The sequence below is a fragment of the Dacryopinax primogenitus genome (genome assembly GCF_000292625.1).
Source record: "Dacryopinax primogenitus strain DJM-731 SS1 chromosome Unknown DACRYscaffold_10, whole genome shotgun sequence".
In the NCBI taxonomy this organism is placed as follows: Eukaryota; Fungi; Basidiomycota; class Dacrymycetes; order Dacrymycetales; family Dacrymycetaceae; genus Dacryopinax; species Dacryopinax primogenitus.
Genome location: NW_024467207.1, coordinates 1124281 through 1140651, shown reverse-complemented (window position 1 = coordinate 1140651; position 16371 = coordinate 1124281). Strand labels below are relative to the sequence as shown.

The 16371-nt window shown below is 51.5% G+C and overlaps 6 protein-coding genes across 6 annotated transcripts; 2 read left to right on the top strand and 4 right to left on the bottom strand.

Moving 5' to 3' along the window:
• Positions 1-2220: 2220 nt before the first annotated feature.
• DACRYDRAFT_116730 (uncharacterized protein) lies at positions 2221-3416 on the top strand (the record flags this gene model as incomplete). Its single annotated transcript, XM_040770253.1, has 2 exons — positions 2221-2334; positions 2387-3416. The coding sequence occupies 2 exons, from the start codon at positions 2221-2223 to the stop codon at positions 3308-3310; spliced, it is 1038 nt and encodes a 345-aa protein (XP_040628542.1). The 3' UTR covers positions 3311-3416.
• Positions 3417-3907: 491 nt separating this feature from the next.
• Positions 3908-6442, bottom strand: DACRYDRAFT_80249 (TPR-like protein; the record flags this gene model as incomplete). Its single annotated transcript, XM_040776434.1, has 7 exons — positions 3908-4187; positions 4241-4379; positions 4433-4801; positions 4854-5108; positions 5160-6125; positions 6175-6330; positions 6383-6442. The coding sequence occupies 7 exons, from the start codon at positions 6440-6442 to the stop codon at positions 3919-3921; spliced, it is 2214 nt and encodes a 737-aa protein (XP_040628541.1). The 3' UTR covers positions 3908-3918.
• A 258-nt stretch (positions 6443-6700) lies between these two features.
• On the bottom strand, positions 6701-8922 carry DACRYDRAFT_116728 (uncharacterized protein). The gene is made up of 3 exons (XM_040770252.1): positions 8212-8922; positions 7795-8156; positions 6701-7741 (listed from the first exon to the last, which is right to left on the bottom strand). Exons 1-3 carry the CDS (start codon positions 8663-8665, stop codon positions 6779-6781), a joined length of 1779 nt encoding a protein of 592 aa, XP_040628540.1. The 5' UTR covers positions 8666-8922; the 3' UTR covers positions 6701-6778.
• Positions 8923-9982: 1060 nt separating this feature from the next.
• DACRYDRAFT_100465 (peptidase C15 pyroglutamyl peptidase I-like protein) lies at positions 9983-10779 on the top strand (the record flags this gene model as incomplete). The annotated part of the gene is made up of 1 exon (XM_040767456.1): positions 9983-10779. The coding sequence occupies one exon, from the start codon at positions 9983-9985 to the stop codon at positions 10655-10657; it is 675 nt and encodes a 224-aa protein (XP_040628539.1). The 3' UTR covers positions 10658-10779.
• A 1558-nt stretch (positions 10780-12337) lies between these two features.
• DACRYDRAFT_16262 (uncharacterized protein) lies at positions 12338-14685 on the bottom strand (the record flags this gene model as incomplete). Its single annotated transcript, XM_040771182.1, has 5 exons — positions 12338-12664; positions 12961-13116; positions 13208-13603; positions 14168-14473; positions 14530-14685. 5 exons carry the CDS (start codon positions 14683-14685, stop codon positions 12338-12340), a joined length of 1341 nt encoding a protein of 446 aa, XP_040628538.1.
• Positions 14686-15971: 1286 nt separating this feature from the next.
• On the bottom strand, positions 15972-16160 carry DACRYDRAFT_53136 (uncharacterized protein; the record flags this gene model as incomplete). Its single annotated transcript, XM_040775152.1, has 1 exon — positions 15972-16160. A coding segment is annotated over one exon (189 nt), but the record flags the coding sequence as incomplete, so codon positions are not given.
• Positions 16161-16371: the final 211 nt, after the last annotated feature.

The following is a 16371-nucleotide window of genomic DNA, read 5'->3' as shown; positions in this document are numbered from 1 at the left end:
GTCCGACACAAGCCAGCGCAAACAGAGCAGAAGTTCAAGCTCCGCTGATAAATATTCGAGCAAGCTGTGATAGCCGAGGATGCCGGGTTGAGTGATGGTCAAGAAAACGTAGAGTTTGGTGATGGATGACTAGCGAGAGCGCACGTTGGGCCAGACGGGAGATGGATGACGCAAGGAGAGCGTAAGTCAGAACCCTTTCCGACGGTGTTCTTCGATCTATTCGATCTGGAATAACAGTTTTGTAGCCGAGGCACGCCCATGCCTGGCTGTGCAAGTTCTTGGGACTCGAGCGTTGAGCCCAGGCTCCCAAAGCCTGTTATTGCACAAGGACCGGCGGTCGGAAGAACATAACACAGTGCCTCGGCGTACAATACCGGTTGAGCAAAGATGGGCGATGCCTACGTGTGACCCGGAGGATTGTGTGAATCGATAGCAAGAGACGTGCTGGAAAGCGGGAGAACTCAGAGTCCGGGAGGTCACCGATCGCGGCGGTGTGCTTGTCGCCTTTTAGAGCGTCGGATGTGCGCGCAAGGATCCGAGATGCATGTTCGAGTTTCCTGGTTTGGTAACGTCTGACACATCAAGGTACGGGATGCGAAAGAGTGGAAAGATTCTCCAAGCTTCTGAGAGTTAGCCTTCTTATCAGCCTAACGCGGACGTAAGCGCAGAGTCAGGGCGGTACGGTCCTTTTCGCGCGCTGGGATTTATCGAGAGGAACTGGGTATTGATGTGGCTAGAAGGGAAGACGGGTGCCTTATGAAAGCCTCGTAGAACCGAAGAAGATGTGTGTGCCTGATGAAGTTGCCATCACCTCTCGACATGCCGTGTGGTGGAAACAAGAGCGATGGTCGCGTTTGTCAGAGGCGGCCGTTGGCAGCTTGCAGTAATACTGCGGGTAAAAGCGCCCACCATTCCACCTATTTCCGACTGGGTGTGAAGCTCACTGGCAGATATGAGACTTTGGCGCCATGTGGAACGTCGATTGTGATACTGAGGCCGTGCTGCGGTCTGTATCAGTGATAGGGCAAATCCGAGCAAATTGTCTTTGCAATTCGAAGTTTTCTAATATGGAAGTGGAGTACTGACGGCAGTAGATTACGCCTCCTTCGCCCACATGCAAATGGTACGATAGTGCTGTCTTCTTTTCGGATTTGTCTGCATGGTCCATTGACATGGGTCAGAGTTGTCTGCGGGCTGGTCTCGACAGCGGCGCCATCTGTCCGTCCATGCCCAGGAGGAGAAGGTTAGAACCCTGAAAACGTGAACAGAACCCCGTTCCTTCACGGAGGCAATCTCGCACCAATCCGCTCACAGAATTTCGACATTCTCTCTTCTATTGTTTAGGATTTCACATCCCTGGAATTTCTGGGTTTGAGGGAGATGTTGCGGCTGGCGGTGAGTGTCGCCGATTTGGTGATCAAAGCAGAGCAAGAAACTTATTATAACACTGTGCGCGCTCAGACATGCGCGAAAATGGCACCCTGGCGACGAAATGCAATGCTGATTGAAACCCTACCAGCCATCTTGATTCAACTCAAGAACGTCAGGAATGCGGCGACCGAAGCATGTTACGGGATGAGAAATCTCTGCAACCTGTCAGAGTTTTCGATATCGGCCGGACAGCAACAGATTCCAAGGCTGCTGGTGCTTCTGAAATGTTATCATCGACTGGACCAGCTACGATAAGCACCGGGCTATACGGGGATTGACCCATCCTGCTGGCTGGAAGAGCGCAATTTTGGTATTGCACGCCCTGATCATCATCCACGCATTGGTATTAAGGGTTGTTCTGGGGGGGTCCGAGCAATTTCCGTGTTGGATTGGCTGATGAGGCAAGGGAGAAATGAATCAAAGGAATGAGGCGCGGGATTAAAGGAATGACATAAAGGGAAAGCTGTGTACACAGTAAGAATATTTACTTCTGACTCGGCATCTTGGCTCACACGCACCGACAAGGACGGCCCATCTAGGCACATCAGCAATCCGGTGTGGATGGTTCACCCACACACGAGTCGACCCGAGTTTGCAGCGCCGTGTCCGCAATCCCCGTCGAATCGCCCTTTAAAATGGGGGGTTATCTTCACCTCACCCTGACATCCCTTTCGCCCCCAGATCATCCCCATATAAAACTCTGGGGGAGTCCAATCGACATTCCTGTCTGGGATTCTCGTTATCTTCTCACCACCCTCTGATATCTTTCCATAACTTTTCTGCTCTACTATGGCGACCAGTTCGTCGGCTGCAGCGCAGTCATCGGCAATTGCTTCGGCCTCGGAGTGGCGGCTTCTCAGCGATAAATCATATTCCCGGCCGCACCCATCCCGCTCCGAAACGGTAGGAGATACCCGTATTGGTCAGTTCGTGTTCCTTATCAGACTATAAACAGGCACCAGCACTCTTAACCTCTTCTCCCAAATCGCGCCAGCCGCGTCAACCATCCCCACTACGAATACGTACCCGCTCTGCTCCTCCTCCATCTGCGCCCTCACCGCGTACCCCCCCGTCGGACAAGCTTGTTCGGCCAATGATTGCCTACCTGCCCTCAACGTTCCCTGCCCAATCTCTCGACGCAGCAATGTTCCACGACATGGGTACTCCGTATAAGACGAAGGCGCCGCATCGTTCGAGCCCGCTCTCTAAGGGCGTGTACACGATCTACGAGGCCCCAATCACCCCACCGGAATCCCCCGAGCCCAGCATTGCCGACGCGCTCAGGCAGGAGGCTGAGGAACGTGCAATGACCAAGGGCAAGGGCCCGGCCCTCGCTTCGGCTCCGAGAAAACATAAATTGTTCGGCCGGGCAACATCTGCCGTCTCCCTTCCGACTCCCACGCCCACGTGCCCGCCTAGAACGGACATCGTCAAGTCAGCAAGCGCGCCTCCGTCTATTCACCGTAGGATGTCATCCGCAACCCTCGCGATTACGGTTACTTCCTCGCACCCAGCGGCACCGCGAAAAGAGGCGACCTGGATGACAGAAGTCGCTGCACCAACCTTTTCGCGCTACCAGATGACCCCGGGCATTGTCCTTCCCGTACCCGCAACGCGCGATCGCCGTGTGTCGATGTATCAAAATCCTAACGGCGCACTCTCTGCGAAGATATTCAAAGCCGAAGAGGGGCAGCGAGACCACAAGCCTAAAGCCCACGTGCACGTCACCTTCGTCGCTGGACTCAAGCCCGTTGGATCCCTCGCTTCCCATTTGTCCAACTTGCCCAACCTAAGCCTCCCAAATTTGCCAATAAAGAAACGCACGAGCATCTTCTTTGGATCTAAACCCACCAAACAAACTGTCGTCGCTGCTGGCTAAGGACTTTAAACGGACACTTCGCTATTTTTCTACTCTACTTCTTATAGTTTTACTCCATTTCTGACGAGACGACACCGTTCTGGCAAGGCTTGAACACTGTATTATCACCCCACTTCACGATTACCTGGACACTGTAGCTTTTCCCGTTATGTCACGACAAGGACTGCTGCCTTTATTACTCGTCCTGCTATTCGTTATTCATTATTCCTTAGACCACGTTTCTTGTCATTGGGCTTTATCAAAGCGCATAAATATTCTTTTTAGGGTTGGCGTTCGTTTATACAGTAATCTAGAAAAGCTTATGCATGACGTAGCTCACGTCGAGGCCGGAATCGCAAATTGTGTACTGCGTAAGCTTTGCTCAGGCAATGCTTAGCAAACCACCGAAGTATGACAAAATTGAGTTCTGGGCTGACTCGGCACATTTCCGCCGCTCCTTTACCGGGCCCGCTCGATTCGGGGAAAATGGTCAACGGCGTAATTCTGTGACGGAAGCGCCTTAGTATCTGTATGCAGAACGTGATATTTCCTCTCCTTCCCGGTGATTTCACACGCAGGAATGAGGTACAATTCATTCTAATCAACAGCGATACAATCCCTGAGTCAGTTCAGTCATCCCCATCATCACTTTCATCACCTTCTGGGGATAATCGGCGGGCTGTGGAGGCGGAATGAGCTACACGTTCGTCCTCCCGGTCCTCGTCCTCTTCCTGGTCCTGGCCACGTTCTTCGTCTTCATCTTCGTCTTCGGAGGAGTCCTCCTGAACCGGCAGTGGCGCAGCTTGCTTTTGCTTCGCCCATGCATGTGCCATCTGCAGGAACTTGAAGGAAGCAGGATGAGCCTCTCTCTCGTCATCGGCGAACACCATGTCCCAATCTGGATGAACCGTTTCAGTGGAAGCGATTTCGGCGAACTGACAGAGCACGTACATTCTTCTTGTGTCCCAGACTCGTCCACCTTCCGCCACCGCTTAGTGACTTGTGGGAACATGTTCTGCACTTTCTCTTGCTGCTCTTCAGTTCCATGACCTGCTTCGAAAGACTTCCAGGCTTCGAGGAGGACGACGCGCTGTAGATGCGATGAGCATCATTAGAGATCAAGAACAGGCCATCGCAACGTACCTCTTCCTTGAGCCCCTTGTCTTTCAAGGCCTTGTATCCTCGCTCAAAGACAGCCCTCGCCCTCTCGGGGTCCGCATGTCCCTCCTCACTTTCCACATTCTCCATCGTGGCCGCCTCGAAGAGAGCGTACGCCACCCACACCTTCACATGCGCCGTCTTCTCCAGCAGACGCTCATACAGCGCCCGTGTACGATCCCGCTCTCCCTCTTCGAACTCGAAATCGATGTACGCTTTCCATAGAACTTCGGGCATGTTAAGTGCCGGCTGGGAGGCGGCCAGCTCGAAGATTGACCTCGTGCGGTCGTAGTCGCCCAATGTGCTCTCTAGTTCTGCGAACTTGATCCAAGCGGCGCAGTTTGAGGGATCGAACTAGACCCGAGTCAGCAAACGTGTATATGAAGACAAGCAACCTATGACATACTTCTAGATACTTCTCATACAGCGTCCGTACTCGGTCAAACTCCCTCAACTCCAGTTCCAGTTGTATGTAACCCTTGAATAATGCCTCCTTCGGGCACATACCAATGGCCGCCCCAAGCGTCTTCCGTGCCGTCGTCAGGTCGAGCTGGCGGATCTCAAACCGAGCATACTGGATCCATAGCTTCGCGAACGTAAATTGCTTGTGTGGTACCAATTGTAACGCCGTTTTGTATATTTGCCGTGCTCGCACAACGTCCTGAATAAATATTCAAGTCATGCACGCAGCGAGGGTAACAGTCGACCATACCTTCGTTTCTATCTCCTCAAATAGCGCATAGCCCAACCACAAGAAGATATATCTCCTCCAGTGTCGCTTCTCCCCGCCCGGTGGCACCTGAGCAACCGCCCTCTCGTACATGTCCCTCACCTTTTCCGGCGAGTAACTCGGGTCTTCCTCGACTTCTGCCCTGTATGCATCCTCCTCCAGGCGCGCGTAGTCGAACCAAGTGTCGTAGTTTTTTGAATCGGCTGCAACCTCGTCTTCGTATTGTATTCGTCGCTTGCCGAGTACAGTGGATTCCACACCCGCACGATCACCGTGCTGCTTCTCGAACCGAGTGTATGCAGTGTACAGACTCTGAGACTTCGATCTCGGCAAGCGGGAAAGGGCGAACGTGTAGATAACCCTTGCGCGCTCATACTCCTTCTGTCGCGTCTCCATTCTCGCAAACGCGGCAAACACAGCCTGGGCCTTCTCGACTTGCGCCTCGTCGTCTCCAAAGAACTCCAGCGCGGTCTGGAATACCTCGCGCGCTTTGTCGATTTTCCCTCTGTCTTCCTCAAACTTGCCCCATTTGACCCACACTCGTGGCTCTGGACGCACAGCAATCCATCGCTCGTAGATCGCGCTTCCCCGGTCGAGCTCCTCGTATCGTTCCTCAAACTTGATGTACGCCTGCCAGGCCTTGTCGTCTGGCTCCCACTTCATCCATCGCTCGAATACTTGCCGTGCCCCAGGAATGTTTTGCAGTAACTCTTCCAGGTACACGTACTTGTACCATAGCTGATCGATTCGCGGAAGGAGAGTAACAGCTCGGTCGAACAGATTTCGAGCGTGTTGGACATTGCGCGCTTTCAGCTCTATTTCGGTGTATCGTAGCCAAAGGTTGATGTCTGTAGGCTCGACATCGAGAGCACGTTCGAATACCGATCTTGACCGGGCGAACTCATTCTGACTTGCTTCCCATGTCGCGTATTGTACCCATTCTTTCATCTACAACGGTATCAGACCCAATTTCGAGCACAGCGAGGAGAGAACGTACACTACTCCGATTCCTCCGTATCCGGTCCTCGAACTCTTTCCTCTTCCTCCCTTGGTACTCATGCAGCTCCTCATAGTCTTCTACCCTCTGTTTAGGTGCGCGAAATGCGGTCTCTTGACGCTCTTGAGCTTCTCGTAGCAGCTGCTCTGCGGTGATCTGTGAGAGATGATGAGTCTTGGTCGTGTGCCTTGCGGATGAGTCGACATACTTGGATCGCCGCGGGCGCCCGGTTCTTAACGCGAGGCGCTCTTGATTCTTGCGCGCTCATTGTGAGTATATTGATACTCTTTTAAAAGGATGATGGCGGGACTGTCACTCAAGCTATTGCTTGGTTTTCGAAGCGCTAGTCAGTGGCGTCGGACAAGTTGTGTGTTGTTCTCAACTCGGAGTAGATTGCTTCCGCCGGAGTTTCCTGGACCTCTTACTGTTATTCATTGTGTGTAGGTGTTTTCTTTAATTCAGTGAACAAATTTGGACTGAATGCAACGTGAAAGCAAGAATTGAGAATACTGAATGTTTTGACGATATTAAGATAGAATTACACTCTCATGCCCTAGCTAGTTATGAACAAAATCCGCGATAAATTGCAAAAGTGCTACGATCCCTAGGAGTGGTGGTGATACGTTCCCCTGACCTCAGCGACATTCACACTCGTAGCCAGGCCCTTCTCCTGCTCTTCTTCCATCACCTTCTCCACCACATCGTCGTTCAGGCTCTCGTCGACGTTCGCCTCCAACGTGTCCTCGACGATGTCGCGCTCGCGCTCCTCCTTGAACTCATGCGCCAGCTTCTCCCAAGGCATGTCAGGGTCGACATTGCTAAGTGGGCGGATCTTGCACAGGAGCACATAGAGGGCACCCGCAACTATGGAGGAGATGTACCAGCCAAAGTCGTCGAGGTACGTCGCGCCAATGGGCACGGGGATGCCGAATGTGCCGACAAACCCAACGAAGGGGATGATCATCCCGCTGATGTAGGCAATGACGGCGTTGAGGTTAAACCCGTGGAAGTACATGTAGGTCGATCCGGGCTTGCTCGTGTACGCATCCCAAATCCGGATGTTGCCACGTCGTACGACCCAATAATCCATGATCATGATCGACGCTGTCGGGCCCATGAAGATCCCATATCCGCCGAGGAAAGCGAGGAAGCCGTTAGCAGAAGCGAGGATCTTCCATGGCATCAGGGCAAGGGAGATGATGCAGCAGAACCACATTCCACGGGTGAGGTTGAACCATGTGGGGAAGAGGGCCGTCGCGTCGGAGGCGAAGGGGAGAAGGTTGGCACCGAGGATCGCGCCGAACAAGAAAAGTGCAGCGCAGAAAGACTCGAGGAAAACGAAGAAACGGATACCGCCGCTCCACTGGTGCTCGAGGATGGCGTCCATCACGTCCCACTGGTTCCAGAGTGTAACACCCCATGCCTGTTGCAGTGCGGAAGTGCCGAAAATACCTATGATACCGCCAAGCGCAGCAGGGATCGGTACGAAGAGGATATGCGTCCACATGGTGGCTTTGGGTGATGTTGCGTAACGGGAAAAGTCGGGCATGTTCGCGATGAACGTAGACTGATGCAAAGTCAGGAGAATGCCATAACGGGGTAGAGCGAAGCTGCACTCACCCAGTTGCCCATGGCAGAGTTGACATTGGAGACAAACAGCCAGCCAAGCGCACCTCCCTTGGACAAGGTTACACCCGCCAGCGCCGCATCACTCGCAAGCTTGCCCTTGCTCTGGACCAAGCAGTAAATCAGCAGGCCAATGACACCGGGGCCAAGCGTCCACGCTTTGAAGTTGTATAACCACTTGAGCTGGTACGGCCGGAGGGAGCAGAAGGGCAGCTCGATCGCCCAGAAGATCAGGAAGCCGAGGAAACGCTGCACGGAGGTCCCCACGCTGTCGGGGAACTGCACAGGCAAGTTCAGCCAAGCGTCACCAACGATGCAGTGGATCATCGTGCTGACGTAGGCACCGCCTTGGTAGTCTGGAGATCAGCGCGTGAGCAAGGCTACCCGCTTGTACGTCTTTGAAGTGCTTACTGAGGACGGACACCCATAGCAGTGCACAGCATCCACGCGCGAGGACGGGCCAGTAATGGCCGTACATGCCAAAGCATGTCCTGAGCAGCACGGGGTAACCAACATGATAGTTGCTTGCAGCACGCGAGTTGAACGCCATGCACAACCCCGCAACCACACTAGCGATGATGACGACGAACATGGCCTCGTACCAAGTCAGACCGGCGCCGACAATGCTGCTGCCAAGGGTCCAGTTACCGAAGCCCATTCCGAGCCAGAAGAGGCAGAAGTTCCACCAGTGCCAGTTGCATTGGGCGATGCTCGAGGGACGGAGATCCTCGTTCGTCCAGCTATGTTTGCCGTCGGCGTTCCCTTCGGTATGGATGAACTCGTTGAACGCCTCTTTCGACGAGAAGGCGTGTCCGAGCCTAGAGAACCACCGGTTGACCGGAGGGATCGGGTTCAGATTCACCATATTTCTTGTCTATCCTGTTGTGGAAATGGGATACCTGGTGTTTGATGGACTTCCCAAGTTTGAAGGACCAGGAGGTGGTCGCCGGAAGAGAGGGATGGGCAAAGGAGAAGCCTACAGCTGAAGAAGCTCCACTCGTGCGTGCCTTATAGCGCTCCCAGGGCAAGGGTCAATGACGCCCCGCGCATAGGCAGGTGTAATCCAGGGCGTATCATCTGGAGTAACGCGTACTGAATCAAACTCCACACACAATGTGTGAGTTGGAGTTATCTCCAAGGGTACCGAGTCAGGCGCCAGGGAGGAATGCACAGCAGCAAGATACAGGATCAAGAGGTCGATCATGATAAGCCGCCGCCGCGCCTAACCCAGAGGACCGCTCGAAAGCCGCCTCCACAAAATGCGCCAGCCATGCAATCAATTGGACGCGTGTCCAAGAAGGGAAGGAGTGAAAGCAGAAGCAAACAATTTCAACTGAGCTGACTGACCTGGGGCAACTTCTTCTCGGCGCGCACTGCTTCCGCAATAGGTAAGCAGACGTAAGGGGCTTCGAAATGCCCCCGGAACGTTGAGTTCAGAGCATGATCAGGAGCCGGTAGCTGAGTGGACAGGATGTTGCCCTATACAATAAGGGCGTCTGTAGCTTGCGTTGCAAAGCCGTTGTGGTGACCCGAAGGCCGAGTCGCGCGGGTCACGATGCCACGAGGGGTTCATTTCGCTTAGCGGAAACTGAGCAAGAAATGAAGATTAGAGTTGACATGGACCATTTGTTTGAAGTACGTCCGCCGCCCGAGGGAAATCCTGAAAGCAGGGATTCCAGAGGCCGGTATCCCGTTCGATGCGGTTGAGAGAGACGGAGGGAGGAAGGGGAACCCTGCCGCGCGCAGGAGCGGAAGATAAGATAGGGCCGGCCTTGTTCGGCCCGGGATCATTTACCTCCGCCCGGAGAGTCAGAGACGGGCGCTACCGTTGATCCGTCCAGCTCCCGAACAACAGGATTTTGGCCGTATTCCTCTCTTGTTCACTTTCCCCGCATTTCTACCTACGATCTCGAACTCGGACTCTGGGCGCTTCTTTCTTTTATTCTTTGTACGGACTGGTGCACACGACTTGCACACCACACAAGTGTCGTGTCAGTGCCTCGTGGCTGTTGCGACTGTGACCGAGCATCAGTCAGCTGGATAATACCCCTCTTGGCTTGTCTTCTTCTTCTGGCTCAACCCCTCGACCTGGTTCCTACCTTACACACGGATTAACACCCTCAGGGTAGAAGCTCCAACAAGCCCAAAGTACACGAGGACAACGACATCATCACGAACAACAATGGGAGACGCTCAACCACGCACCGTGCACATCCTCATCACCGGCTTCGGGCCATTCACCGTCCGCCGAGGACAGGATATCGACAATTCCAATTCGGTGCCCGTGAACCCCTCTTCCGAGCTCATCCGTTTTCTACCCGACACACTCGCCCTCCCGTCGGGGACGATGATCCAGCTGACCCGCGTGCCCGACCTGCACGTCTCCTACGAAGGGCTGAAGAAAGACGTTGAGCGCTTGTATGCCGAACGCGGGTGGGACGCCGTAATCCACTGCGGTGCCGCTTCTCGCCGTCCGCAGATTTGCGTTGAACTCCTCGCCCGACGCTTTGCCTACCAGCTCCCCGACACGGATGGCAACTTCGCCAGTGCGCAAGAGGTGTATCCCGCTGCTGAGGATACGAAGGAACGATACGACACTTTGTTCGATGGGAGCGCACTCGTGGCGCAGCTTGAAGCCCAAGGGTGGAAAGGCCGTGTACGCACCTCGGACAACGCCGGGTTGTACCTGTGCGAATGGACGTACTACATCGGGCTGAGGCAGGCGGCGCTCAAGGGAGGGCACACGAAGGTGCTGTTTCTGCATGTACCTGTCGAGGGCGGAGAGCTGGAGTGGACGCATGAGGGCATGGCAAGCTGTGTCGAGGCAGTCGTGAAGTGGTGCGCGGGGCAGGTATAATGGGAAGAATGAGTTGCTTCACGGTTTCCCCGGACTCTGCCCGAAGGCACGTCCATCTTTCATATCGATCATATTGGATTGGAATGTATCACTATTGTAGAAACACATGCAATAGAATTAACCGCCTCTCTTTCGATCTGGCCGTTTGATACTCTTATTGAATGCTCAAGTCGGAGTGCACAGCTTGCATTGTATAACAATGGTTCTTGTACGCCTTATTCATGCTGTGTAAACATTGTATGGCATTAGACGCATTCTCGGGCAACGTTGATGACCTCTAGTGAAGCGGCTTCCCTTTCACTTGTGCGCTTCTTGCTTATGTCCTAAGGCATGATATTTTCCTGTGCTCCGTGGGAAGTACCGTGGATGCTGTTCCCAGCAGTGTGACTACCCAAGGGTATTGTGGCTCGATCACCCTTCAACAGATCGAGTATCCTTTCCCATGATGTCCTCCTGAAGTATATCCTAATACAATCAAAATCAATGACTAGCTACCATTTCCACCAGAGTAAGGTGCTGTACATTATTTCCCCAACCCTGTGGCAAGTCAGCAGGTTGATGATTCAGCATGAGTGGTAAATGGGTGGCTCAGCAACTGGTCTCCATAACATCAATGTGCTGCTGCATCAAGTCATCTCATCCCAATAATGGGAATCACTCCCCATCTGTGGAGTGGGTCATAATACATCACCAAGATTCACTGCAAATTGCAGGGTCCTTGGATACCACAGGATGGGTAGTGGGGGTCATGTGTACTGTAAGGGTCCATATACAACCCCATACTCTCCTTTTTAGGTAGGATTGCCTTGCAGAGGCGATCATGATCATCCATTGGACTGACATGTAGCAAGTGGCTGTAGGCCACCCTTCTCTCTATCCCTTTTACTACATGCATGTATTACCACTAGCTAGTAATACATTTGTCCCATGTACATATTGAGGGCATAAGGGCACCTTAAGCCCTTTCGCTTTTTTACACATCTCCAACAAGTGGAGTTCATAAAGGATTAGAGTGAAAAGTGCTCTATGTCAGATCCTAGTCTCCATAATATGGAGACCAGCTGAAAAATGGCAGGATGCCCTCCGCCCAGTAGAAAGACCAAGGTTGGTCCTAAACACAGCTCAGGACCTGGAGTTGTGGATACTCCCATAACTGTACCAGGATCTTCGAGTTTTTTTGAACTCAAAAATAGTTCAGAATGGGTTTCTGGGTTAGGTCTTGTGGTGTCCTCTGCACAATGTCTTGTATGGCCACTGCCATTGTCCTAAGGCAGTTACCAGCACAGGAAGTTCCAGGGGCTTGTTGTTTCATTGCTCCTAGGGCAAAATGGGTGGCCAGGGGTGGTAACAGGCAGTGTCCTGACAATCCTCTGATGGTTGCTGCGCAACAGGTGAGTACAAGCAGCAATTTCTTGTCAATGGGTGGAAAGGATGGGATCAGTGGCAAGGCCATTTTGCTTGTTGAACAGATGCTGGAGACTGTGGTCCACTATCTTTTGCATGGCCTGTTCCAGTACATTGCCAGCAAACATGCATTCATCCTCAAGCAGAAGGGGCACCATGTGGTTCTGAGTGGCAAGCAGGAGGGATTCAATCTTTGGAGCACAGAGAGTTTCAATGTTCTCAGGGAAGTGGCTGATTTTGCCTAATTGCAGATGAGTACAGTGCATCCACATGACACTAATGCTTATGAATTTGCTCCCAAGTGTCCTGGAAATCTGCAGGAACAATCAGTCTTCTTTCCTCTCCAGGTGGGAGGTCTGGGAAAGGGTGCTTTTCATGCATGAAGAACTTTTGGAGTGCTGCAGCTGTGCCTTCATCTATGGGGAGCTGATAAGTCATGAATGCCTTGTGCAGCTCATACCAATCCAGACTGGTCATGAGTGTGGGAAAGCATGCTTGTGATGTGGCCTGGGCTTCCAAAACCTTGACAATGACAGGTTCTATGCACAAGGCCTGCCCTGCAGGGGGCCCAATCCAGCTTGGATCCCTGAACCACATTGATGCCTGAATGACATCAAAGTATTTATGGAGCAGGGGGTTTGCTGGAGGGGCCGGCTCCTGGAATGCTCCATCTTGCGCATGGAGGAACTACTGAGTCCCCAGCAACACATGAGCCCACAAGGAGTCCAAATTGATTGGGCACTTCACACCATTCCTGACTGCATCCATCTTCATGATGTAAACATAGCCAAGGATGTGATGCATCTCATTCATAGTGGCAACCAGGTGGAGGGGACAAAGCTCAGCCACAAACTAAACCTGTTTGAGAGCCAGGCAAACAAGTACAGATGCATGCTTACATAGCAGATGTACTCATCATGCAAGTCCTGGTTTTTGTCCCAGGTAATGTGCATGTTAGCAAGGAGCATGGCAAATGTGGGGGGCTGTCCTCCTTCAGCTTGCATACCAGTGCCTTTCAATACATGCTTGTAATGGGGCAGGACCCACCATGCCACCTGAGATTGCAAATCAACATCCAAAAACCAATGTGAGTTTTAGATAGAATGCCTCTTTGAAGACATGCTCATACTCATTGATGAGCCTCACAATTGTCAGGACAATGTGTGGGGTGAGGATAATGGCAGTGGGGTATTCATCAAAGAACATTTGGACCTTGGCCACCCACAGCTTGCCGTACATATAGTGATCATATGGTAAAACCAGAGCAGTCTCCACGGGGTTGACAGGGTTGTAAATCTCATTCAGTGCTTTGATCAACATAACAGAATAAGGTATCAAGTAAGCCTCATTCACATTATGTTGAGGGTTATCAGCCCATGCCTTGAATTTGTCAAACCACTGGAGCAAAATGTCTGAGCAGATCTTCATGAAGCACCAATCCATGATGGCATCATACTCAATGGTGGTGGCATGTTCACCAAAGCAGTATGTGGAATGTATATGGAAATACTTCATCTGCCAAAACATGTACATGTAAAAGATCTGGGAAGAGAGTCAGTATCTGGTGCATGCAAGAGGGAGTGCACACATGTCACAGCCCTCTGAGTTCCACATATCCTTGAGCATGTTGAAGCTGCGCAGTTGTTCCCAGGCTGGGAACTCCAACACCCCACTGATAACAGCACTGAAGATATCATTGTTGAACACCCAAATGGCCCCAGGATATTTGCAATGTTGCAGCAATGAGCATTTTGTTCTCATTGTGGGTGTAGCCTGCAGTGTTGTGGATGTCCAGCATGGTGAACCAGAGCTCAGAGGCAGTAGGTGGGCACTGATAGGCAGTCAAGTTGGAAGCCAGGGAATTGAGCAGCAGGCAATTGTCTGGGTGCATGATGTCCTCTAAGGTATTATCAGTGCAAGTCCGAGGCCCCAGTACCCAATGTACACACCAGTGAAAAAGATCTGCACATACCACCAGGGACGCTCATTGTGCAGCTCCTTGCAATGCACATGATAATACTTCTGGCATGCTTGGATTTGTAACATGCCAGTGACCATGGTTACTTGGGAGTTGAGCCTGAACTGAGCATATTTCTTGAGGCTCACTTCTGAGTTGCTGGCAAGGACATTGCAGGCAATGTCATTCCAGTTGATAATGTTGTTCCTGGAGGTTTGCAGGACAATGGGGAACTTGTGATGTCGCATCCTGATTGTATGGAATGCAGCTGCTAGGTTGTTGAGGGTGCTCTTGGTGTTGCCAGCACTTTGAGCCATAGGATGTTCAGACAAAAAGTCTTCTTCATCACCCACTGGGAGTATGACACAAACCATTGTCTTCAGCAAGTGCATTTTGAGCTCATCACTCTGTTCCAGCCTGTCCCAACTCTTGAGGGTGATGTTCTCAGGTGAGTTCTACACAAAGGGCAAGATGAGGACTTCATTCATATATGTGGATATGATAAACTCACCCAATCATCATCCTCCCCAAGGCCATCATCTTCATCAAAACAGTCTTCTCTATCATCAGGAATAGCAAGGCCTGGATCATCCTCCACTGGTGGGGCAGCACCATGTCCACATGCACGCCCACTTGCACAACTGTGAGGGCAACCATGTGGAGGCATGGTTACTTATTGATTGGTTGGAGCTGGACAGCAAAGATTGCTTGACAAGATGGTGGTTGGACTTTGAGATGAGGAACAGGTAGGGAGGGTAATTGATGAGGTGGTGGTGATTGAGGAACACATTGTAAGAGGCCAGCAGACACGAGGCAACCGCACCCAAACAAACACATGAAAGCACTTGGAAATTCTGAAAAACACTCACTTATGTAACAACTGACTGTGCATACATGAAGGTCAACAACAAAGGTATCTGACCACCTGCCCATTCCATTCCCTCATTGCTCCCCACATGTCCCAAGTGACAATGTGAGTGCATATACTGACATGAGGAATTAACAAAGGGATTCCTACCCCAATTCCTGAACCAGAAGTCACTTGATGTTGATAGAGCAGTTAAGCATGGGGATGAGCATGCTCACCATTGACGTGTCAGGTTCATCCTTGTGCCAGAGGGCCACTAGCCAATGTCAGCATATGCCACAAGTCACAGGAGGGAGAAGAGGGGATGCACCCTCTGGAATCGCTGTGGCATGCCACCATGGTGACTTGTACTTGTCCTTGTTGCATTCGGCAACAATCTGAGTGTATTCGCTTATGGCTGCATTGGGTGGGTTTTTGGGGAGGAGGGAAAAGACATAGCCATCATCCTCGAGGGTGCTGAATTCATCTGACATAGATTTGGTGGTGGCAAGGGTTTCATCAACAAGTGTGCCTTTGAAAATGGGCTGAGAGGTAGAGAGGGAGGAGGCTTGAGACAACATGGAAACGTGATGTGTTTGCAAGGAAGATGGTGAGAATGAAGACACTGACAAGTGTGATAGTGATGGTATGGAGGGAAGAGATGGCTTGCCTCTGATGACATGGCATGACCATAATACTCCCGGACCCATCATGTGATTGTTGTCTACATCACATGAACATTGTAGAAAAAGGAATGTTCACCAGCCCTTACTGCTTTTACTTTGTGTTGCATCCATCCAGGGATAAATTCTGACATTGATTTTACATACAGCCATAATCCTAGTAATACCCACATTTTTGATACCAGGCTTGTGCATGCTCTGGCAGAATGGCCCAAATCAACTCATGAAGTACCTTGTACACATCAAAATTGTCCCAATGGCTCATTGCACTCCTCAGAAGAAAATTGTTGCTTTTGATTGTGCCCTTCAGTGCTGAGAAGAGAAGTTCAATCAGATTATAGTCAGGGGAGTATGTTGGCAGGTACTCCAGATGCATTTCTCTAGCTCAAGGTCAGAAAGTCATGTAGGCAGCACTGAGCAAACTCACCAAGCTTTGACCATCTCCCAAATAAGCTCTGATTGATGGATGCAACAGTTGTCCATCACAAGCACAGAATTCTTTCCAGGATATGGGTTCATGTTCTTGAGCAACCCATTGACAAACTCAGCAAACATGATAGCATCAAAGGATCCCCTGACAATTTTAAGCCAGATAGTTCCCTCAATGGACAAGGCCAGGAGGACAGAGTATCTTATATGTATTAGTGTATTGTTGGGAATTCAACAGGGTGTTTGCATTCCTTCTACCCCTCACAAAAAATGACAGTTTCCTCATGTGTGTTCCTCGAAGAGCCCAGGCTTTGTCACAAAATGTTGACCTCTGATCATGTCAGGGCACCAGCTCATTGCTTGGTCAAGAGACATGACTAAGCCTTTATGACAT

Bases quoted from the DNA above. Each gene is read 5' to 3' on its own strand.
- DACRYDRAFT_116728 (XM_040770252.1), bottom strand. From the start codon at position 8,665: ATGGTGAATCTGAACCCGATCCCTCCGGTCAACCGGTGGTTCTCTAGG. The intron at 8,157-8,211 runs GTAAGCACTTCA...GCTGATCTCCAG, and splicing joins GCTATGGGTGTCCGTCCTCA to ACTACCAAGGCGGTGCCTAC. The intron at 7,742-7,794 runs GTGAGTGCAGCT...ACTTTGCATCAG, and splicing joins ACTCTGCCATGGGCAACTGG to TCTACGTTCATCGCGAACAT.